Below are 25,371 nucleotides of genomic sequence, written 5' to 3'. Positions count from 1 at the left end.
TGAAAGTTTTCCTTAAGCAGTGCTATTTCTTCTTTTCTGTATTTATTCTATTATTTTTTAATCTCTGTAAGGATTCTTGGATACTTACTTGACTCTATGGTTTATAATCCAGTACTATCATTGTTTATTTTGTTCCTCAGATTGTCACAGCTTTGGCCATTGGGAGCTCTTTCACCTTACCTTATATGCCCTACTGACATGCCCCTATCTCTTTGAGCCTTTCATTGTTTTCTGTCACCAGAAGATGTTCCAGAAATACCTTGTATTTTCCCTAACACAGTCCTGGGATCAACCACTTCTCCAGGGATCCCTGGATCCTTTTTGTTGTTGTTGTTGATAACATTTTTATTGGAGTATAATTGTTTTACAATGGTGTGTTAGTTTCTGCTTTATAACACAGTGATTCAGTTATACATATACATATATCCCCATATCTCTTCCCTCTTGCGTCTCCCTCCCTCCCACCTTCCGTATCCCACCCTTCTAGCTGGTCACAAAGCACCGAGCTGATCTCCCTGTGCTATGCAGCTGCTTCCCACTAGTTATCTATGTTACATTTGGTAGTGTATATATGTCCATATATACACTACCACTCTCTCACTTTGTCCCAGCTTACCCTTCCACCTCCCCGTGTCCTCAAGTCCATTCTCTAGTAGGTCTGCGTCTTTATTCCCGTCTTGCCCCTAGGTTCTTCATGACCTTTTTTTTTTTTTTAGATTCCATATATATGTGTTAGCATACGGTATTTGTTTTTCTCTTTCTGACATACTTCACTCTGTATGACAGACTCTAGGTTCATCCACCTCACTACAAATAACTCCATTTCGTTTCTTTTTATGGCTGAGTAATATTCCATTGTATATATGTGCCACATCTTCTTTATCCATTCATCCGTCGATGGACACTTAGGTTGCTTCCATGTCCTGGCTATTGTAAATAGAGCTACAATGAACATTGTGGTACATGACTCTTTTTGAATTATGGTTTTCTCAGGGTATATGCCCAGTAGTGGGATTGCTGGGTCGTATGGTAGTTCTATTTTTAGTTTGTTAAGGAACCTCCATACTGTTCTCCATAGTGGCTGTATCAATTTACATTCCCACCAACAGTGTATGAGGCTTCCCTTTTCTCCACACCCTCTCCAGCATTTATTGCTTGTAGATTTTTTGATGATGGCCACTCTGACCGATGTGAGATGATATCGCATTGTAGTTTTGATTTGCATTTCTCTAATGATTAATGATGTTGAGCATTTTTTCATGTGTCTGTTGGCAATCTGTATATCTTCTTTGGAGAAATGTCTATTTATGTCTTCTGCCCATTTTTGGATTGGGTTGTTTGTTTTTTTGTTATTGAGCTGCATGAGCTGCTTGTAAATTTTGGAGATTAATCCTTTGTCAGTTGGTTCATTTGCAAATATTTTCTCCCATTATCAGGGTTGTCTTTTCATCTTGTTTATGGTTTCCTTTGCTGTGCAAAAGCTTTTAAGTTTCATTAGGTCCCATGTGTTTATTTTTGTTTTTATTTCCATTTCTCTAGGAGCTGGGTCAAAAAGGATCTTGCTTTGATTTATGTCATAGAGTGTTCTTCCTATGTTTTCCTCTAACAGTTTGACAGTGTCTGGCCTTACATTTAGGTCTTTAATCCATTTTGAGTTTATTTTTTGTATGGTGTTAGGGAGTGTTCTAATTTCATTCTTTTACATGTAGCTGTCCAGTTTTCCCAGCACCACTTATTGAAGAGGCTGTCTTTTCTCCATTGTATATCCTTGCCTCCTTTATCAAAGATAAGGTGACCATATGTGTGTGGGTTTATCTCTGGGCTTTCTATTGATCTATATTTCTGTTTGATCTATATTTCTGCTTCTGTGCCAGTACCATACTGTCTTGATTACTGTAGCTTTGTAGTATAGTCTGAAGTCCAGGAGCCTGATTCCTCCAGCTCCGTTTTTCCTTCTCAAGATTGCTTTGGCTATTCGGGATCTTTTGTGTTTCCATACAAATTGTGAAATTTTTTGTTCTAGTTCTGTGAAGAATGCCCGTGGTAGTTTGATAGGGATTGCATTGAATCTGTAGATTGCTTTGGGTAGTATAGTCATTTTCATAATGTTGATTCTTCCAGTCCAAGAACATGGTATATCTCTCCATCTGTTTGTATCATCTTTAATTTCTTTCATCAGTGTCTTATAGTTTTCTGCATACAGGTTTTTTGTCTCCTTAGGTAGGTTGATTCCTAGGTATTTTATTCTTTTTGTTGCAATGGTAAATGGGAGTGTTTTCTTAATTTCACTTTCAGATTTTTCATCATTAGTGTATAGGAATGCAAGAGATTTCTGTGCATTAATTTTGTATCCTGCTACTTTACCAGATTCATTGATTAGCTCTAGTAGTTTTCTGGTAACATCTTTAGGATTCTCTATGTGTAGTATCATGTCATCTGCAAACAGTGACAGCTTTACTTCTTCTTTTCTGATTTGGATTCCTTTTATTTCTTTTTATTCTCTGATTGCTGTGGCTAAACCTTCCAAAACTATGTTGAATAATGCTGGTGAGAGTGGGCAACCTTGTCTTGTTCCTGATGTTGATAGAAATGGTTTCAGTTTTTCAACATTGAGGACCATGTTGGCTGTGGGTTTCTCATATATGGCCTTTATTATGTTGAGGGAAGTTCCTTCTATGCCTACTTTCTGGAGGGTTTTTATCATAAATGGGTGTTGAATTTTGTCGAAAGCTTTCTCTGCATCTATTGAGATGATCATACGGTTTTTCTCCTTCAATTTGTTAATATGGTGTATCACATGGATTGATTTGCGTATATTGAAGAATCCTTGCATTCCTGGGATAAACCCCACTTGATCATGGTGTATGATCCTTTTAATGTGCTGTTGGATTCTGTTTGCTAGTATTTCGTTGAGGATTTTTGCATCTAAGTTCATCAGTGATATTGGCCTGTAGTTTTCTTTCTCTGTGATATCTTTGTCTGGTTTTGGTATCAGGGTGATGGTGGCCTCGTAGAATGAGTTTGGGAGTGTTCCTCCCTCTGCTATATTTTGGAAGAGTTTGAGAAGATTAGGTGTTAGCTCTTCTCTAAATGTTTGATAGAATTCGCCTGTGAAGCCATCTGGTCCTGTGCTTTTGTTTGTTGGAAGATTTTTAATCATAGTCTCAATTCCAGTGCTTGTGATTGGTCTGTTTATATTTTCTACTTCTTCCTGGTTCAGTCTTGGAAGGTTGTGTTTTTCTGAGAATTTGTCCATTTCTTCCAGGTTGTCCATTTTATTGGCATATAGTTGCTTGTAGTAATCTCTCATGATCCTTTGTATTTCTGCAGTGTCAGTGGTTACTTCTCCTTTTTCATTTCTAATTCTATTGATTTGAGTCTTCTCCCTTTTTTTCTTGATGAATCTGGCTAATGGTTTATCAATTTTGCTTATCTTCTCGAAGAACCAGCTTTTAGTTTTATTGATCTTTGCTATCGTTTCCTTCATTTCTTTTTCATTTATTTCTGATCTGATCTTTATGATTTCTTTCCTTCTGCTAACTTTGGGGTTTTTTTGTTCTTCTTTCTCTAATTGCTTTAGGTGTAAGGTTAGGTTGTTTATTTGATATGTTACTTGTTTCTTAAGGTAGGATTTTATTGCTATACACTTCCCTCTTAGAACTGCTGTTGCTGCATCCCATAGGTTTTGGGTCATCGTGTTTTCATTGTCATTTGTTTCTAGGTATTTTTTGATTTCCTCTTTGATTTCTTCAGTGATCTCTTGCTTATTATGTAGTGTATTGTTTAGCCTCCATGTGTTTGTATTTTTTACACGTTTTTTCCTGTAATTGATATCTAGTCTCATAGCGTTTTGGTCAGAAAAGATACTTGATAGAATGTCAATTTTCTTAAATTTACTGAGGCTTGATTTGTGACCCAAGATATGATCTATCCTGGAGAATGTTCCATGAGCACTTGAGAAGAATGTGTATTCTGTTGTTTTTGGATGGAATGTCCTATAAATATCAATTAAGTCCATCTTGTTTAATGTATCATTTAAAGCTTGTGTTTCCTTATTTATTTTCATTTGGATGATCTGTCCATTGGTAAAAGTGGGGTGTTAAAGTCCCCTACTATGATTGTGTTACTGTCGATTTCACCTTTTATGGCTGTTAGTATTTGCCTTATGTATTGAGGTGCTCCTATGTTGGGTGCATAAATATTTACAATTGTTATACCTTCTTCTTGGATCGATCCCTTGGTTATTACATAGTGTCCTTCTTTGTCTCTTGTAATAGTCTTTATTTTATAGTCTATTTTTTCTGATATGAGAATTGCTACTCCAGCTTTCTTTTGATTTCCATTTGCATGGAATATCTTTTTCCATCCCTTCACTTTCAGTCTGTATGTGTCCCTAGGTCTGAAGTGGGTCTCTTGTAGACAGCATATATACGGGTCTTGTTTTTGTATCCATTCATTGGAATTCATTCATTCATTCATGACCATTTTCTTAATTGTTTTGGGTTTGTTATTGTAGGTCTTTTCCTTCTCTTGTGTTTCCTGCCTAGAGACGTTCCTTTAGCATTTGTTGTAAAGCTGGTTTGGTGGTGCTGAATTCTCTTAGCTTTTGCTTGTCTGTAAAGGTTTTAATTTCTCCATCAAATGTGAATGAGATCCTTGCTGGGTAGAGTAATCTTGGTTGTAGGTTTTTCCCTTTCATCACTTTAAATATGTCCTGCCACTCCTTTCTTGTTTGCAGAGTTTCTGCTGAAAGATCAGCTGTTAACCTTATGGGGATTCCCTTGTGTGTTATTTGTTCTTTTTCCCTTGCTGCTTTTAATATTTTTTCTTTGTATTTACTTTTTGATAGTTTGATTAATATGTGTCTTGGTGTGTTTCTCCTTGGATTTATCCTGTATGGGACTCTCTGTGCTTCCAGGACTTGATTAACTATTTCCTTTCCCATATTAGGGAAGTTTTCAACTATAATCTCTTCAAATATTTTCTCAGTCCCTTTCTTTTTCTTTTCTTCTTCTGGGACCCCTATAATTCGAATGTTGTTGCATTTAATGTTGTCCCAGAGGTCTCTGAGACTGTCCTCAATTCTTTTCATTCTTTTTTCTTTATTCTGCTCTGCAGTAGTTATTTCCACTATTTTATCTTCCAGGTCACTTATCCGTTCTTCTGCCTCAGTTATTCTGCTATTGATCCTTTCTAGAGAATTTTTAATTTCATTTATTGTGTTGTTCATCATTGTTTGTTTGCTCTTTAGTTCTTCTAGGTCCTTGTTAAATGTTTCTTGTATTTTCTCCATTCTGTTTCCAAGATTTTGGATCATCTTTACTATCATTACTCTGAATTCTTTTTCAGGTAGACTGCCTATTTCCTGTTCATTTGTTAGGTCTGGTGTGTTTTTACCTTGCTCCTTCATCTGCTGTGTGTTTCTTTGTCTTATCATTTTGCTTAAGTTACTGTGTTTGGGGTCTCCTTTTCGCAGGCTACAGGTTCGTAGTTCCCGGTTTTTCATGTCTGCCCCCAGTGGCTAAGGTTGGTTCAGTGGGTTGTGTAGGCTTCCTGGTGGAGGGGACTAGTGTCTGTGTTCTGGTGGATGAGGCTGGATCTTGTCTTTCTGGTGGGGAGGCCCACATCTGGTGGTGTGTTTTGGGGTGTCTGTGACCTTATTATGATTTTAGGCAGCCTCTCTGCTAATGGATGGGGTTGTCGTCCTGTCTTGCTAGTTGTTTGGCATATGGTGTCCAGCACTGTAGCTTGCTGGTCATTGTGTGGAGCTGGGTGGTGGCGTTGAGATGGAGATCTCTGGGAGATTTTCACCATTTGATATTATGTGGAGCTGGGAGGTCTCTGGTGGACCAATGTCCTGAACTTGGCTCTCCCCCCTCAGAGGCACAGCCCTGACGCCTGGCTGGAGCACCAAGAGCCTGTCATCCACACGGCTCAGACTTTTGGGAGGTCTGAGGTCTTCTGCCAGCGTTCAGTAGGTTTTCTATAGGAGTTATTCCACATGTAGATGTATTTCTGATGTATTTGTTTGGAGGAAGGTGATCTCCCTGTCTTATTCTTCTGCCATCTTGAAGCTCCTCCCCTGGATCCTTTTGTTGAAGATTGTTGCTAACTGTGCTGTTTGCTACTGTGCTGTCATTGCTTTTAGGAAATACATAATAACCCATACATACACACATATCTAAAGGTTTTTCTGAGTCTGTTTACCTGATATATATTTAAAACCATGAGTTCATATGTATATTTTTATAATTTTCTTTCAGTGGGATATTGGGAAAAGATGAGGGACTAACACATATGCTTTGTTTGCTGTCTTTTACCAGAAAATCCAATAATTCAGATAAAATTTTAAATGAATGCCTTTGAGAATTTGTTCTATTTAAGAAAAATTATATTATTTTCCCCACTCAGTACTCCCAATATGTTTTCAGTCTTTCAAACATGATAGATCTTTTGAATAAAAATCAATCTAGACTAACATAAAGAGAAGAGTGCAAACACTTCCATGTACATTGCTAAAATATTTGCCACAGTAAGGAGATCTGTGGAGTCTTAGTCTCATCAGTTTATCAGAGAACTGAGCATTAAAGAGTTTAATACTAACAATGGGAAAATAAATAAGATTCAGTTCAAAATTTAGCACATCTTTAAGCCAAACAGTATTTGCAACATGGTAGACACTCAATCCATACTTGTTAAAATGCCTGAATGAACCTTATCAATATCACCACCAATAAGCACCTGTTGTCATAGAGTTCTTCAGTACCCAGAATATATTGTAGCATAGCATTACACAACTCTTATAACCGTGCATCACTAACTCATTCAACAAACAGCTACTACTCGGACACAATTCTAAGCATGTATATTTTTAAATGGAAGGAGTTTATCAAGTGATGTATTTTTTTTCAAATTTTCCATTTTTCCTTATTTTTTGGAGTGAATTCAAGTGTATAGGATTAGTCTTGTGAAATAGAGCATTTTGAAAGCCTGTGTGAAATTGTAAAATCCATGTTTGTATATTCAGGAATAACATACATAACACATGTGGTATTTGCTTCGGACAGAAACTAGTGGATTCTGTATATTTGGAGATACATGGCATATCTCCAAATAAACATATTTCCTCTGTAAGTGGGTAAGGTCTTTATTAACAAAATAGTTGCATTGGAATAAAAACCTACTCCAGTCCATACCAAATTTCCAATTGCAGACCAAATTTCTATTTTGTTCTAAGGTTAGATCTTTTTATTTTAATTTTGGCAAAAATGGACATTTATAAAAATGTTTTGTTGGAGGGAATGGTTTGTGTCTCATTCTCTTTTTTAGTTTATACCTTCATTTTGATGGAGGCATCCAATACCTTCCTTTGATAATGTTTGTGGGAGATAATAACTTTTTGTTTGATATTTTAAATATCTGAAACTCTATCATCTATTCAGTTTTGCAGCTTAGATGTATATGAGATTATAATTTTTTAAATATTTTCCTTAGACTTTCCTTCATAAGATAATTTCCTAAATGGGTCCTTCAAGTTTCTTGCCTATTTTTCACATCTCCGTTTTGTGTTGTACTTTCTGAGAGAATTTGTCAACTTTATCTTCTAAACAGTCTATTACACATTTTTTTTGCTGTTTCTTCTTTTTCTTAATAGCACCCTCTTTTCATTTCATAGATGTACTATCTTATGTCTTTGAGGATAATTCAAATTTCTGTAATTATAGTCTCTTCCCTGCACTTTCTCTTGTTTGCAGAGTTCCCTTTCGTTTATTCATTTGTTTGCATGTTACTTTTCTTGTCTTTCATGCTAGAAACTTTCTTCACACAGTCCATCATATTGGAGAAAGGGGCATTGAAAAGATAAGTGAGAGCTCTGTATAACTGAGGGGGCCTTTTTGACTGGTGAATTCACTATAGGAAAATAGAGGGAAAAACCTGACTGTTGGTCTGAGTGACTCAGAAATGTCAGTCTCTGTAGATATTTTCTCTTTGGCCAGTTTGTTCTTCCAGGAAGACAGAGAAAAGTCAGCTTGCTTTTTGTGGCTCCCTCTCTGTAGATTTACACGTATGCTTCAGCTTTCCCCTCCGTAGATCATCTGTAAGTTTCCCATATTCTAAACTTATGTTGGCAGACCTTGTCTCCTGTTCTATCTTTGTCTTTCAAAAATATATACATATATATTTTATATCCATATGTAGAGAGAAGCCTTTATGGAGAAGGTAGTAAGTGAGCTGTGCGTTGAAGGATGTTTATCCTTCAATTAATCTTACAAGTATAGATTGACTGGGGAGAAAGAAGAGTAGGGGAAGAAATCTTCCAAAGAGATGGAAAGGAGATGGAAAAGTATAATGCATGGTTACTGTAATGCATATGACTGAAGGGACAGCATTGCTTAATCATCTACCTCCATATTTTCCTAAGAGTAGTGTTTGTTCTCTAAGATTGTACATAGGATTAATCAAGCTAAATAGATGGGAGTACCTTGGTAAAACACTCTTGATTCTTTGAGACAATTTATTCCAACATCTAATATTCCAACAACATACATAACATGGCTATTTCACACATATGAAAAGTAGTGACTTCATAACATGTGACACTTTTGTAAAAATTATTGGTATTATTAGGAAGGAAATGTATTGAATATCTCTCCTGATTATGTAGCTGTATTAGAGATTCTTAATTTTACTGAAGAGTAAAATAATGAAGTTGTACCTGCTAAACAAAATTAAATTTTCACTTAGTTTCACAGATGGGCCAATTCAGGTATAAGTAGCTTTCCAAATGTTGGCAAGGCTACCGTGGAAGTCACTTACATGTACATATATGATTTTGAAGGATTGAACTTTTATACTTTTATGACAGTAGTACAGCTATGAAAGATATTTAATTCATTTTAATCTCTATGTAGGTAAGTTTCAAATAAGTATTTTTTTTTTTTTTTAAAACATCTTTATTGAAGTATAATTGCTCTACAATGGTGTGCTAGCTTCTGCTCTACAACAAAGTGAATCAGCTACACATATACACATGTTGCCATATCTCCTCCCTCCTGCATCTCCCTCCCTCCCACCCTCCCCACCCCACCCCTCCAGGTGGTCACAAAGCACCGAGCTGATCTCCCTGTGCTATGCGGCTGCTTCCCACTAGCTATCTATTTTACATTTGGTAGTGTATACATGTCCATGACACTCTCTCACCCTGTCACATCTCACCCCTCCCCCTCCCCATATCCTCAAGTCCATTCTCCAGTAGGTCTGTGTCTTTATTCCCATCTTGCCACTAGGTTCTTCATGACCTCTTTTTTTCTTTTTCCCTTAGATTCCATATATATGTGTTAGCATACTGTATTTGTTTTTCTCTTTCTGACTTACTTCACTCTGTATGACAGACTCTAACTCCATCCACCTCATTACAAACACCTCCATTTCATTTCTTTTTATGGCTGAGTAATATTCCATTGTATATATGTGCCACATCTTCTTTATCCATTCATCCGATGATGGACACCTAGGTTGCTTCCATGTCCTGGCTATTGTAAACAGAGCTGCAATGAATATTTTGGTACATGACTCTTTCTGAATTATGGTTTTCTCAGGGTATATGCCCAGTAGTGGGATTGCTGGGTCATATGGTAGTTCTATTTTTAGTTTTTTAAGGAACCTCCATACTGTTCTCCATAGTGGCTGTATCAATTTACATTCCCACCAACAGTGCAAGAGTGTTCCCTTTTCTCCACACCCTCTCCAGCATTTATTGTTTCTAGATTTTTTGATGATGGCCATTCTGACCGGTGTGAGATGATACCTCATTGTAGTTTTGATTTGCATTTCTCTAATGATTAATGATGTTGAGCATTCTTTCATGTGTCTGTTGGCAATCTGTATCTCTTCTTTGGAGAAATGTCTATTTAGGTCTTCTGCCCATTTTTGGATTGGGTTGTTTGTTTTTTTGTTACTGAGCTGCATGAGCTGCTTGTAAATCTTGGAGATTAATCCTTTGTCCGTTGCTTCATTTGCAAATATTTTCTCCCATTCTGAGGGTTGTCTTTTGGTCTTGTTTATGGTTTCCTTTGCTGTGCAAAAGCTTTTAAGTTTCATTAGGTCCCATTTGTTTATTTGTGTTTTTATTTCCATTTCTCTAGGACCTGGGTCAAAAAGGATCTTGCTGTGACTTATGTCATACAGTGTTCTGCCTATGTTTTCCTCTAAGAGTTTGATAGTGTCTGGCCTTACACTTAGGTCTTTAATCCATTTTGAGTTTATTTTTGTGTATGGTGTTAGGGAGTGTTCTAATTTCATACTTTTACATGTACCTGTCCAATTTTCCCAGCACCACTTATTGAAGAGGCTGTCTTTTCTCCACTGTATCTGCTTGCCTCCTTTATCAAAGATAAGGTGACCATATGTGCGTGGGCTTATCTCTGGGCTTTCTATCCTGTTCCATTGATCTATATTTCTGTTTTTGTGCCAGTACCAAACTGTCTTGATTACTGTAGCTTTGTAATATAGTCTGAAGTCAGGGAGCCTGATTCCTCCAGCTCCATTTTTCGTTCTCAAGATTGCTTTGGCTATTCGGGGTCTTTTGTGTTTCCATACAAATTGTGAAATTTTTTGTTCTAGTTCTGTGAAAAATGCCAGTGGTAGTTTGATAGGGATTGCATTGAATCTGTAGATTGCTTTGGGTAGCAGAGTCATTTTCACAATGTTTATTCTTCCAATCCAAGAACATGGTATCTCTCTCCATCTATTTGTATCATCTTTAATTTCTTTCATCAGTGTCCTATAATTTTCTGCATACAGGTCTTTTGTCTCCTTAGGTAGGTTTATTCCTAGGTATTTTATTCTTTTTGTTGCAATGGTAAACGGGAGTGTTTTCTTAATTTCACTTTCAGATTTTTCATCATTAGTATACAGGAATGCAAGAGATTTCTGTGCATTAATTTTGTATCCTGCTACTTTACCAAATTCATTGATTAGCTCTAGTAGTTTTCTGGTAGCATCTTTAGGATTCTCTATGTATAGTATCATGTCATCTGCAAACAGTGACTGCTTTACTTCTTCTTTTCCGATTTGGATTCTTTTTATTTCTTTTTCTTCTCTGATTGCTGTGGCTAACACTTCCAAAACTATGTTGAATAATAGTGGTGAGAGTGGGCAACCTTGTCTTGTTCCTGATCTTAGTGGAAATGGTTTCAGTTTTTCACCATTGAGGACAATGTTGGCTGTGGGTTTGTCATATACGGCCGTTATTATGTTGAGGAAAGTTCCCTCTATGCCTACTTTCTGCAGGACTTTTATCATAAATGGGTGTAGAATTTTGTCGAAAGCTTTCTCTGCATCTATTGAGATGATCATATGGTTTTTCTCCTTCAATTTGTTAATATGATGTATCACGTTGATTGATTTGCGTATATTGAAGAATCCTTGCATTCCTGGAATAAACCCCACTTGATCATGGTGTATGATCCTTTTAATGTGCTGTTGGATTCTGTTTGCTAGTATTTTGTTGAGGATTTTTGCATCTATGTTCATCAGTGATATTGGCCTGTAGTTTTCTTTCTTTGTGACATCTTTGCCTGGTTTTGGTATCAGGGTGATGGTGGCCTCCTAGAATGAGTTGGGGAGTGTTCCTCCCTCTGCAATATTTTGGAAGAGTTTGAGAAGGATAGGTGTTAGCTCTTCTCTAAATGTTTGATAGAATTCGCCTGTGAAGCCATCTGGTCCTGGGCTTTTGTGTGTTGGAAGATTTTTAATCACAGTTTCAATTTCAGTGCTTGTGATTGGTCTGTTCATATTTTCTATTTCTTCCTGGTTCAGTCTCGGCAGGTTGTGCATTTCTAAGAATCTGTCCATTTCTTCCAGGTTGTCCATTTTATTAGCATAGAGTTGCTTGTAGTAATCTCTTATGATCGTTTGTATTTCTGCAGTGTCAGTGGTTACTTCTCCTTTTTCATTTCTAATTCTATTAATTTGAGTCTTCTCCTTTTTTCTCTTGATGAGTCTGGCTAATGGTTTATCAATTTTGTTTATCTTCTCAAAGAACCAGCTTTTAGTTTCATTGATTTTTGCTATTGTTTCCTTCATTTCTTTTTCATTTATTTCTGATCTGATCTTTATGATTTCTTTCCTTCTGCTAGCTTTGGGGTTTTTTTGTTCTTCTTTCTCTAATTGCTTTAGGTGCAAGGTTAGGTTGTTTATTCGAGATGTTTCCTGTTTCTTGATGTAGGCTTGTATTGCTATAAACTTCCCTCTTAGAACTGCTTTTGCTGCATCCCATAGGTTTTGGATCGTCGTGTCTCCATTGTCATTTGTTTCTAGGTATTTTTTGATTTCCCCTTTGATTTCTTCAGTGATCACTTCGTTATTAAGTAGTGTATTGTGTAGCCTCCATGTGTTTGTATTTTTTACAGATCTTTTCCTGTAATTGATATCTAGTCTCATAGCGTTGTGGTCGGAAAAGATACTTGATACGATTTCAATTTTTTTAAATTTACCAAGGCTTGATTTGTGACCCAAGATATGATCTATCCTGGAGAATGTTCCATGAGCACTTGAGAAAAATGTGTATTCTGTTGTTTTTGGGTGGAATGTCCTATAAATATCAATTAAGTCCATCTTGTTTAATGTGTCATTTAAAGCTTGTGTTTCCTTATTTATTTTCATTTTGGATGATCTGTCCATTGGTGAAAGTGGGGTGTTAAAGTCCCCTACTATGATTGTGTTACTGTCGATTTCCCCTTTTATGGCTGTTAGTATTTGCCTTATGTATTGAGGTGCTCCTATGTTGGGTGCATAAATATTTACAATTGTTATACCTTCCTCTTGGATCGATCCCTTGATCATTATATAGTGTCCGTCTTTGTCTCTTGTAATTGTCTTTATTTTAAAGTCTATTTTGTCTGATATGAGAATTGCTACTCCAGCTTTCTTTTGATTTCCATTTGCATGGAATATCTTTTTCCATCCCCTCACTTTCAGTCTGTATGTGTCTCTAGGTCTGAAGTGGGTCTCTTGTAGACAGCATATATATGGGTCTTGTTTTTGTATCCATTCAGCCAGTCTGTGTCTTTTGGTGGGAGCATTTAATCCATTTACATTTAAGGTAATTATCGATATGTATGTTCCTATTCCCATTTTCTTAAATGTTTTGGGTTTGTTTTTGTAGGTGTTTTCCTTCTCTTGTGTTTCTTGCCTAGAGAAGTTCCTTTAGCATTTGTTGTAAAGCTGGTTTGGTGGTGCTGAACTCTCTCAGCTTTTGCTTGTCTGTAAAGGTTTTAATTTCTCCATCAAATCTGAATGAGATCCTTGCTGGGTAGAGTAATCTTGGTTGTAGGTTTTTCTCCTTCATCACTTTAAGTATATCCTGCCACTCCCTTCTGGCTTGCAGCATTTCTGCTGAAAGATCAGCTGTTAACCTTATGGGGATGCCCTTGTGTGTTATCTGTTGTTTTTCCCTTGCTGCTTTTAATATGTTTTCTTTATATTTAATTTTTGATAGTTTGATTAATATGTGTCTTGGTGTGTTTCTCCTTGGATTTATCCTGTATGGGACTCTCTGTGCTTCCAGGACTTGATTAACTATTTCCTTTCCCATATTAGGGAAGTTTTCGACTATAATCTCTTCAAATATTTTCTCAGTCCCTTTCTTTTTCTCTTCTTCTTCTGGGACCCCTATAATTCGAATGTTGGTGCGTTTAATGTTGTCCCAGAGGTCTCTGAGACTGTCCTCAGTTCTTTTCATTCTTTTTTCTTTATTCTGGTCTGCAGTAGTTATTTCCACCATTTTATCTTCCAGGTCACTTATCCGTTCTTCTGCCTCAGTTATTCTGCTATTGATCCCATCTAGAGTATTTTTAATTTCATTTATTGTGCTTGTCATCGTTTCTTGGTTCCTCTTTAGTTCTTCTACGTCCTTGTTAAATGTTTCTTGCATTTTGTCTATTCTATTTCCAAGACTTTGGATCATCCTTACTATCATTATTCTGAATTCTTTTTCAGGTAGACTACCTATTTCCTCTTCATTTGTTAGGTCTGGTGTGTTTTGACCCTGCTCCTTCATCTGCTGTGTGTTTTTCTGTCTTCTCATTTTGCTTATCTTACTGTGTTTGGGGTCTCCTTTTCACAGGCTGCAGGTTCGTAGTTCCCGTTGTTTTTGGTATCTGTCCCCAGTGGCTAAGGTTGGTTCAGTGGGTTGTGTAGGTTTCCTGGTGGAGGGAACTAGTGCCTGTGCTCTGGTGGATGAGGCTGGATGTTGTCTTTCTGGTGGGTTCGTCCACGTCTGGTGGTGTGTTTTGGGGTGTCTGTGGCCTTATTATGATTTTAGGCAGCCTCTCTGTTAATGGATGGGGCTGTGTTCCTCTCTTGCTAGTTGTTTGGCATAGGGTGTCCAGCACTGTAGCTTGCTGGTCGTTGAGTGAAGCTTGGTCTTGATGTTGAGATGGAGATCTGTGAGAGATTTTCGCCGTTTGGTATTACGTGGAGCTGGGAGGTCTCTTGTGGACCAGTGTCCTGAAGTTGGCTCTCCCACCTCAGAGGCACAGCCCTGATGCCTGGCTGGAGCACCAAGAGCCTTTCATCCACACGGCTCAGAATAAAAGAGAGAAAAAATGGAAAGAAAGAAAAAAAGAGGATAAAATAAAATAAAATAAAGCAATTATAATAAAAAATAAGAAAAAAAATTATTAAGAGTAAATTTATTAAGAAAAAAATTTTTTTTTAATTTTTAAAAATAGATTTATTAATTTTTTATACTAAAAATAAGAAAAAAATTATTTAGAAAAAATTTATTAAGAAAGAAAAAAAAATTTTTTTAAATAAAAAATATGAAAAAACTTACTAAAAATTTTTTTTAAAAATTGAAAATAAGGAAAAAATTATTAAGAAAACATTTATTAGGGAAAAAAAAATTTTTAAGCCAAAAAAAAAAACGGACGGACCTAACCCTAGGACTAACGGTGAGAGCAAAGCTATACAGACAAAATCTCACCCAGAAGCATACACATCTACACTCACAAAAAAAAGGAAAAGGGGAAAAGTTAATATATCCTGCTCCCAAAGTCCATCTCCTAAATTTGGGATGATTCGTTGTCTATTCAGGTATTCAACAGATGCAGGCACATCAAGTTGTTTGTGGAGCTTTAATCCGCTGCTTCTGAGGCTGCTGGGAGAGATTTCCCTTTCTCTTCTTTGTTCGTACAGCTCCCGGGGTTCAGCTTTGGATTTGGACCCGCCTCTGCATGTAGGTCCCCTGAGGGCGTCTGTTCCCCGCCCAGACAGAACGGGGTTAAAGGAGCAGCTGATTCGGGGGCTCTGGCTCAGTCAGGCCGGGGGGAGGGAGCGGCACGGAGGAGGCGGGGCGAGCCTGCGGCGGCAGAAGCCGGCGTGACGTTGCAGCAGCCTGAGGCGCGCCGTGCGCTCTCCCGGGGAAGTTGTCCCTGGATTACAGGAGCCTGGCCGTGGCGGGCTGCACAGGCTCCCGGGAGGGGCGGTGTGGAGAATGACCTGTGCTCGCCCACAGGCTGTTTGGTGGCGGCAGCAGCAGCCTTAGTGTCTCATGCCCGTCTCTGGGGTCCGCGCTGATAGCCGCGGCTCACGCCCGTCTCTGGAGTTCGTCCAAGTGGCGCTCTGAATCCCCTCTCCTTGCACGCCGCGAAACAAAGAGGCAAGAAAAAGTCTCCTGCCTCTTTGGCAGCCGCAGACTTTTTCTCGTGCACCCTCCCGGCTAGTTGTGGTGCGCTAGACCCTTCAGGCTGTGTTCACGCAGCCAACCCCAGTCCTCTCCCTGGGATCCGACCGAAGCCCGCGCCTCAGCTCCCAGCCCCCGCCCGCCCCGGCGGGTGAGCAGACAAGCCTCTCGGGCTGGTGAGTGCTGCTCGGCGCCGAGCCTCTGTGCGGGAATCTCTCCGTTTTTCCCTCTGCGTCCCTGTTGCTGTGGGATCCGCGCTGATAGCCGCGGCTCGCGCCCGTCTCTGGAGCTCGTTTAGGCGGCGCTCTGAATCCCCTCTCCTTGCGCGCCGCGAAACAAAGAGGCAAGAAAAATTCTCTTGCCTCTTTGGCAGCTGCAGTCTTTTTCCCGGACTCCCTCCCGGCTAGCACCGAAGCCCGAACCCCAGCTCCCAGGCCCCGCCCGCCCCGGCAGCTGAGCAGACAAGCCTCTCGGGCTGGTGAGTGCTGGTTGGCACCGCTCCTCTGTGCGGGAATCTCCGCTTTGCCCTCCGCACCAATGTGTCTGCACTCTCCTCCGTGGCTCCGAAGCTTCCCCCCTCCGCTACCCGCAGTCTCTGCCCACGAAGGGGCTTCCTAGTGTGTGGAAACCTTTCCTCCTTCACAGCTCCCTCCCACTGGTGCAGGTCCCGTCCCTATTCTTTTGTCTCTGTTATTTCTTTTTTCTTTTGCCCTACCCAAGTACGTGGGGATTTTCTTGCCTTTTGGGAGGTCTGACGTCTTCTGCCAGCGTTCAGTGGGTGTTCTGTAGGAGCAGTTCCACGTGTAGATGTATTTCTCATGTATCTGTGGGGAGGAAGGTGATCTCCGCGTCTTACTCTTCCGCCATCTTGCCCCTCTATCCAGTATTTTTTTTTTTTTTTTTTTTATTTTATAACGTGAACAACTTCTTGTTTACATGCAAAAAGATTTAAGTATAAAACTAATATGTGGTCAATGTAAAAAATCTGGGAAATTTGCAAATATAAAAAAGTTAAAAGAACTTAATTATGTCATCATTCAAGGATAGCTATTTTAATATTTGGTCTAGTTGTTTCTCCCAAACACACAAAAGAGAACTTACTACTTTTTAAATTCCCTGTATTGTGAACTATTCCCATTTCATTAAATAGTCTTTGAAATTTTGAATTTAAATGATGGCACACTGGTCTTGAAACCTGCACCAAAAAACCATTTGGTTTTATAAAGCCCAGTAGCATCCACTAGTCATTCTCTCTCAAATCCAGCTCTGAGGAGGGAGGGGTTAGGGAAGGCTGAGAAGGCTGAGGAGGTAAGTGCTGAAGTGTCTGAGTGGGACCAGCAGGGGCTGCTGTCAGGGATGAGACTGCCACATTCCTGGTGTCTCTGACCTTGGACTCACTTAACATTATAATCTGGATTCTATTAAAGGAATTTCGTGTTTTTCCTTTGCAAGAGTCACCCCCTACCACGACAAACATTTTAAAATGTTTCTTTAAAAAAGTTGGAAAAAGAACTTTTTCCCAAAAGAAATTTATAGTTCAAATTTACACCAAGTTCTCACTAACTGGAGCAAGCCGGGTTTTCACTAAAGCTTCGACTTTCCTCTGTAAAACATTAGTCACTCCCTTGGAAGAAGCAGTTTTTTATAGGCAGTGGGATAAAACAGCCACAGATGTTCATGTAATATGACGGGCTTTAGAATGTACCTGCAAAGCATTTTTTTTTTTAATTCGGAGAAAAAAAGATGAAAGAAAAAAGACTGAATTGGGATGCTAAAATAACAGTGATTCAGTATTAAGAAAATGATAAGTTTTTGGTCCATTCAAATAGTGTTTTCTTTTCCCCTTTTCTTTATTCTTGGGATGTTCTTGAGGTTGTACCAAGTCATTTTCACTGCACAATTTTTAAAGGTATTTGCCATTCCCATGGGTAACTGGTTGCCTTTTTACCGTGCAGGACTATAGTGAAGCCTGTGGCCAAAGAGTTTGATCCAGACATGGTCCTGGTTTCTGCTGGATTTGATGCATTAGAAGGCCACGCCCCTCCTCTGGGGGGCTACAAAGTGACAGCAAAATGTAAGTAATAGCATTTTTTCCATGTGAATAGTAACTTAGGTGAGACTTTCAAAAATGATTATAGATGGTGTTTACTGCTTTGTCAGATTCATTCCTCTGTAGAAATTGGCCTTTAAGAAAAACAAAGTTAAATCATTGCCTTTGGTGGGCTTGAAGGGACATTTCAGAACCTTTGGTTTTTCAGGAGTTGTGTTTTGCTATTTAAAGGCAGAAGTGATAGGGCTTCTGTTTAAAATATGTTAAATGACTTGAGAGGTCTAGAAAAGCTACCGGGCTTTTGCAAGTAGAATGGAAGTCACTGCATTTATTTCGTTGTATATGGGGTAGAAACAGCTGTTTCCCAATAATGCTATGCTCTTCTAGGTTTTAATACAAAAGTGTAGTTCCCCTTGCTCAGAGGTTCTGTACATGCCTATGGGCAACGATCGGCATCTCTACTGGTATTCTGTTGTTCTGCAAAGGTTAACTTTTTGGCTGTATCCCTTAGCAGCTAGACACCAAATGAACAAATGAATTTTGTGTCATATTGTATTTGAATAACATGACCTAATGGAATCTGGCTATAAAGAGTCTTTCTTTAAGAAGAATTTCCGTGCTCTCCAAGTATGAAAACAAGGCATATGTATAGTCCACACATGCAGATGTATGCTGGCACTCTGGATATATATTTTTTTAAAAAGATGAAGGAAAAAAGCAAAATTACACCAAGAATAATATCCACTATTGTGTATTTTAGTGGTGGTTGAAAAGAAACAAACTGAAAACAACCCGAATAGTTTTAAGTGAGAGAGATGTGTTTGGAGCAAATGTGTTTTATTAATTTGAAAAGAACCAAAGAACCAGTATTATGCCAGCCTTTGTTTTAAATTGGCTTTACATGTGACAGAGTTTTCTGCACTTTAATTCTTCCAGTAACATTGTTAGGTAGTAGCTATTTTTAACATCTGTTATTTACTCAGCGTTCTTGGTGCCTTGTTGTCTATTGAAAATATATTGAAAGAGGCAGCTCTAGAAACACAAACAAAGCATAATTCACAATTTTGGTAAAATTGAATAGAGAGGTATTTGTTCATATCACATATCTTTATTATCCTTTTTCTTTGTGGAATCCCCCTCACATGGAAGTCAGTCTTTTCGCTGCAGATAAACCTCATTTGGGTCAAGACTGGTGAATAGTTTAGTCTAAATAAAGGGGGAAAAAATGCTTGTACCCTAAATTGAGAAAAACCCAAACAATAGAAAACACATGGAGCAAAGATGGAAATCTAGAAAAGGTGTCCTTTGCCATTAAATCCAAGAATCTCCCTCCAAGGGAGGAATGTCTATATTTGGGTCTTTCTCCCTGCCAAGGGGAAAAGTTGTAACAAGTCTGAACTAGCTGGAAGGAACTAATCTTTTTGTTTGCTTGTTTATTTGTTCATTTTTTGCCAAGTCAAATTCAAACTCAAATCTCAAATGTTATCTTGGAAGTTTCTACCTCTTGTTAGCTTTAATACAATGCACCAAGACCTTCTTTATGTTGTGTTTCCTGTATCATTTGGGGGGATGCTCTTCATTGTTTTCTATCCCAGGATAAGTTTATCTATAATTTCTCCAGTCCCCCCCACCACCCCTCATCTATTTCTTCTCTTCTTTGTCTTTTCTATTCAACAGAACATTGCTTTCTTACTAGCTGACTTGTTTCCTAAGAAAAACACAGATACAAATTTTAAAAATTGACCCTTTGTTGAGTATATGCAGTTTAATAAGGAAAAGATATACAATGAGGAGAGGCAATCTTAGAACCCAAAGAGGCTGTGGTAAAGGCTATCTAAAACAGTTCACGTATTTCATAGATGAGAAAATGAATTTATTTCACCATCTGAAATACTTGGGGTTAAAACCCAAGTGCTTATCCTGAATTTGTAGTTAGATGAAATTGCATAAGCTTTTACTGGATGTTTTCCACAAAGAAAAACGTTTCATAAAATGCATGAGAATAGAGAACTTGTGTGCACACTACAGAGGCCATTTTGGTGCCCAAGACCCTTAACCACAAGCAGTCTGTGACAGACACCAACTAGTCCCATGCTACTTAAATGAAAAACAGCAGGACATCATATATGAGCAACTTTTTGTATAGATCATCTCATGCAGGTCTCAGTTTGCCAGCTATATTTTCTAGAGGTGCTGCCATACTAACTAGGTAGAGGTTAGGATTACTGGACCACTGTATAGTTATTCCCCAAATAGCACACACCTGGGTCTCTTTTTTTCCTTTCTAACCACCTGTCAAATGCATTTATATTGCTTTGGTCTGAACAGACATTTAATATTGGTCCTTCACTGTCCCATGCCAGAAGTCATTCTCCATTTGAGGGGAGTCCCAAAATGAGGCTAGAAATGGGCTAAAACCTAAAGTAAAAAGTAGGTAGAAATGAAAGAAACACATTTCTTTCCCATTCCTGCAAAGCCCACTCTTGCCCGAAGTAGAATGTTTAAGGATTTTAGAGAGTAGTTTGGAGGATACTGTCTTGTCAGAGATGCCAAAATTTTGTCTTAGCACATTGAATAAATCCTCTAAAAAACTTTTGTTTTATAATTCTGAAAGGAAAAGATAAGTCAAAATAACAAGTGTTTTTGTTTTTAAACATCTAATTAATTCCCTGATTTTTTTTTTAAGTATTGGTTGATACTTTGACAAAAGTCTCAGCTCACATATAGAGGTAATTTTAAATTAAAGTTGATCCTTGGCTAGTAGTATTTTTCTTCCTCTTTTCTCCTCTCATCTCTTCACATATTGAACGTTCTTTGCTGTGAGAGGAGAATACAAATATTCAGATTTGTTTGTGCTGAAGTTTTAAATAAATTAGCTGAATTAGTTATTTGAAATCTATGCTGTTCTTTCAATTAACCACCAGGATTAAGGCCCAAGCTGAATGGAATGAGTATCTTTAGTGTCCTACCCTAAACCTTACATCAAACTTTACCTTAAAGTTATCAGTTTATCTTTTTAAATACTCTTGTTTGGATCTTATTGTCTTCAGGTTACGGTTTAAGAAGTTTGGCATAACAAGTAAGTGCCATGTTCAAACAGTAAAATTGAGTAAAATTGATTCACCATATTGCAGCACCCCCTGGCTTAACAGTGTTGTCACCATTTAAAAAAAAGTTTCTTTAGTTCAAATTCATTTTACAACAAAACATATTTTTTCTTTCTGTTCAATACACCTGTATATTTTCTGTTTTCCATGGCTTCAGGTAGTGAACTCATATGTGCAAATTGCTTTTATCGTGTGAGTAAGAACTTTCCTTTCTTTGGAATACTGCAAAAATCATTGTGAGATGATAGCCATGTGTGATTAAAAAAAACAAACACATGCTCTTTTTATAAACAGAGAGTAGTTTTATAGTCCTTGAGATAGAAACCACTTCCCTCAGCCAATACACAAGTTTTATTTTGACAAACGAAGAATAGATAATAGTTGGGGAAAAAATCAAATAACATGTCTTAGAGGTTTGAATTACCATCTTCTCCTTGATAGAATGTTTTATCCTTTTTAGTGATCCTCTCATTCCTTTTTCCCTTGTGGAATGTCTGTCAGGGAGATACACTATTGTGGGGCAGATACCTGTCTAAATGAATTGGTACTTAGCTGTGAGTTAATCTTAGGGAAGGACAAAAACTCCTTCATTTGTTAATTCTCCAGAAATAAGTCTCTAAGAAGTTGAGTGCTAAGCCAGTCAACAAATAAGTGCCAGGAAACAAGTTCGTTAAACATATGAGGCTATGCTGATCTACTTCATCTGCTAATGATGGATGTTTGTGCTTCTCTCGTGCGTATTCAGGAGTGTCTGGTTCACAACGTCCTCTGCCTACACATTTTATTTGTCCATAGAGTTGAAGGCGGACTGAGCCAGAACTATAAGTAGATTTTCATTTTTACTTGTTCTTCCCTCACTAATGATTCTGCTTTTACCTTAAAATGTCCATGGCTGTCCGAGGTCTCTAATTTTCTCCCCATTATCAAAACCTGTAAAGGACTTGATCATATTCACTGTGTGTTTTATTACCTGATTATACTTTTTTAAATGAGTACATTCTAGCTAGTGTGTTAGTTCTGTTTGGCAGTTGAATCTTTTATTATTTTTCTGCAATTGTGGCAACAATGCTTTGTCTTCTCGTAATAGAATTTCAGGCCACAGCAAACAGGTGTGGAGAAAAGAAGTGTCTGGAAGACACCTACCAAATGTCACTTCATGAAAGATCAACCTTAAACTTAAACTGCTTCGGTTCTTTTATCTAATATAAAAGATAATTAGGGTGGAAACTGGGGGAATATCATGCTGATTGATTATTCAAAGTATCCTCCCATCCATCTACCATCAGATTAACCTCTCTTATATACTTCCGTGCTGTGTCCTCAGAAGCTGGACCAGCACCTGGCACATAGTCTAAGTAACTTTATTATTTTTTTTAATGAGTAAAGGTAAAATGAACCCATGATTTCTTAGCTAAGTCAGACCCTTTCTTCCAGTATATTTGATGCTACTTGAATTGGGAGTTCATGATTATTTTTGGTTTTGGTATTGCTATCCCTCTATCACTGCTACTTATTTCCAGGTCTTAGACCACATATTCATAACTCCTATAATATTTTAATGAACACAAACCTGTGTTTCTGACAATGGTCACTTATTCAATATCTCCTTTAATAGAAATATTATTGAACATAATGTAAATATTAAATGGGGAAGTAATGATTTCCTTAATAATGGGCCTTGGGCAGAAGCACTGAGTATTAACAACTGCTAGAATCTAGATGGTGAGAAAACTCATTTCATCTCTCCTCAGAAAAACAGGACAGGGGGAGAGTGACTCCTTTAAATAATATACCTGAAATAAGTGTGAAAAAATATGGGAGAGTGCAGAAGAGCTCGTTTGGGGGGGTCAGAAGATCTATGTTTAAATCTCAACTTTGTTCCTCATTAATTTTGTAATCAAGTTAGTTTCTTAATCAGCCAAAAAAAAACAGTAGGAGAGTAGGGAAATAATAATTATACCTACAACATAAGGAATAAATGATTAAGCATTGTGAGGTAATAGTTTTGAATTTTATTGTGGATATCATTTCAACAATTCTAAACATTCAACAGAAGTCTGAGATTTTAGATGATGTATTTGAACACAAAATATACAACACAAATGTAAGAAGAATTTTATACTCTTATTTGAACAAAATGGTCAGAATGGTCCTAGGAAGCTATTCAGGATTCTAGGTGAATAAAAAGCATATGTCCGTTCAGTTAAAAGTCAGGTTAGGAAGAGAAGTACCTTTGTCTCACATTTTCATATCCACATGCATTCTCACATTGTAATTAGTCTGGGGGCAATTGGAATAAATTACAATGCTTTTTAAAAAAATGAGACATCATTATTTTGTAGTGAGGATAACTCAGGCACTGCCTGCCTAAAAACTCTGCAGTTTGTCTTGGTATATTGAGGTGTGCTTGGATCTTGACATTATTAATATGCTGATGCAGAAGAAATTATCCAGTGGTGCATTTTTAGCAACTGAACTATCTGAAACACAGTTAAGAATCAGAAAACAAACAGAAGAACTTCTGAAATGCAAAAATTGATGCAGAAGGTCCACTTATAAATGTATAGACATGCATTCTTGCCCTTACTGAGATTCTGCTTAATTCTTTACATATGTAACTAGCATACTTGATTATCTAATTTTCCAACTGCCGCAAATTTAAGCAATAGTTTGGAGGTAGAGGTAGATGAATGGATGGTGGGCATATTTCTGTCTCACACGTTCTTAAATTTGAGTCTGTAGGCCTCCTGGGAATCCATGGATAGAATTCATGGGGCTCATGAACTTGGATGGGAAAAAATTACATTATTTTTACTAATCCTGCCCCTTATTAGCTGTATGAATTTAGGAATGTATTTTCTCCCATTATAAATATAGGCATCAAACCATAGCTATATCAGTAAAATAGGTAGCCTTGTCACCAATAGAAATGGCAGCTATTTTCATATCACTTTACTGTTGTGTAAATATTTCCAATGATCAATTATTCTCACCATTACTTTGAAGTGATGATATATGTCAGACCGGCTGCTCAATTAGTTCTTTGATGCAGTAATATAGAATTAGATGTATGACACCATGGCTTTCCTCCATATTTTGGTAGCTCCTTTTTATAGTAGTTTATTTTGTTTTCTGTGTACTTTACTGTGTACATTTTAAAACATTCTGAGAAGGGGTCCATAGGCTTCACTTCAAATACACACACACACCCCCACGATCTTTACCTTGAAGCAGAGAATAGTTTGTCTCTTTCTACTTGCTGATTGGCTTCTCCCATTATGCCTGGCATAATTATTTTGTTATATATTACTGAACTTTGAAGCAAACAATAAAAAAAATGAGTGTTCAGTTTTTCCAAAGATTTCTTATCTGTAAAACAAACTTCAGATATGTGTTGCAGGGCAAGCTAATCTTCATGTCTCATAACTGGAAGTCACACCGACATTATAAACATCATATCAAGGATTTGCACATTGATATGTCATCATTTTAGAGAGAATAAACTAGTGTAATTTGGGAAATCAGAAATTTTGTCTAAAATCATGCATCCATTCTAAATTTTTTTTTATTTTGGGTGATTTAAAAGATGTATAGGGGGCTTCCCTGGTGGCGCAGTGGTTAAGAATCTGCCTGCCAATGCAGGGGACACGGGTTCGAGCCCTGGTCTGGGAAGATCCCACATGCCGCGGAGCAACTAAGCCCGTGAGCCACAACTACTGAGCCTGCGCGTCTGGAGCCTGTGCTCCGCAACTGGAGAGGCCGCGACAGTGAGAGGCCCGCGCACCGCGATGAAGAGTGGCCCCCGCTTGCCGCAACTAGAGAAAGCCCTCACACAGAAACGAAAACCCAACACAGCCAAAAATAAATAAATAAATTTAAAAAAAAAAAAAGGAAAAAACTCAAAAAAAAAAAAGATGTATAATACAGAGAATTGTATAACAACTTTATTACTTCCACTATTCAGAATTGGCAGCAGCTAAATATTTTTATTATGTTTACTCCAAATCTTTTGTTTATAAAAGAAATAAAAATTGCAGATGAGTGAGGACTTCCCTTTAATCACTGAATCACTGTCTCTAAGTTTTATTCCCATTCCCCTCATAACCACTGTCATAATTTGTGTACTTTCCGGTACTTACACACACACGCGCGCGCAAACACACACTATACAATATTATTTTAGTGAGTATGGTTTTTAATTTACCATATATAGCAGAAGGTAAATTTACGTTATTCTGTACATATAGTTTAAGGAAGTTGCTTTTTTTCACTTTTAATATCTTTGTTTTGACATATGCTCATGAATGTTTATATAGCCTTTTAATTTCTCTATACTGGGCCATTATGGACAGACACCATAGTGTACGTTATCTATCCTCCTATCAATGGACCTTTACGTTGTTTCCAGGTTCTCACTATTGTGAATAGTGTGGAAGTGAACATCCCTTCACAAGTCTCCTGTTGCCTGGGTGTTACTTTACCTGACTTTTTTAGTCAGTTTAGGCTTCTGTCTCTTTTTCAGTATG

At 37.7% G+C, this 25,371-nt stretch overlaps 1 protein-coding gene across 1 annotated transcript in view; it reads left to right on the top strand.

Moving 5' to 3' along the window:
* HDAC9 (histone deacetylase 9) overlaps positions 1-25,371 on the top strand; it is a 1,013,429-nt gene that overhangs the window by 853,934 nt on the left and 134,124 nt on the right. Inside the window, exon 23 of the mRNA XM_061198513.1 lies at positions 17,644-17,762. Within this exon, the coding sequence (XP_061054496.1) occupies positions 17,644-17,762 (119 nt within the window). The remainder of the gene's footprint in view (positions 1-17,643; positions 17,763-25,371) is intronic.

The sequence above is a fragment of the Eubalaena glacialis genome, chromosome 8 (genome assembly GCF_028564815.1).
Source record: "Eubalaena glacialis isolate mEubGla1 chromosome 8, mEubGla1.1.hap2.+ XY, whole genome shotgun sequence".
NCBI lineage: Eukaryota > Metazoa > Chordata > Mammalia > Artiodactyla > Balaenidae > Eubalaena > Eubalaena glacialis.
Note: the sequence above shows the minus strand (reverse complement) of the source record. Positions and strands in the feature narration are given on the sequence as shown.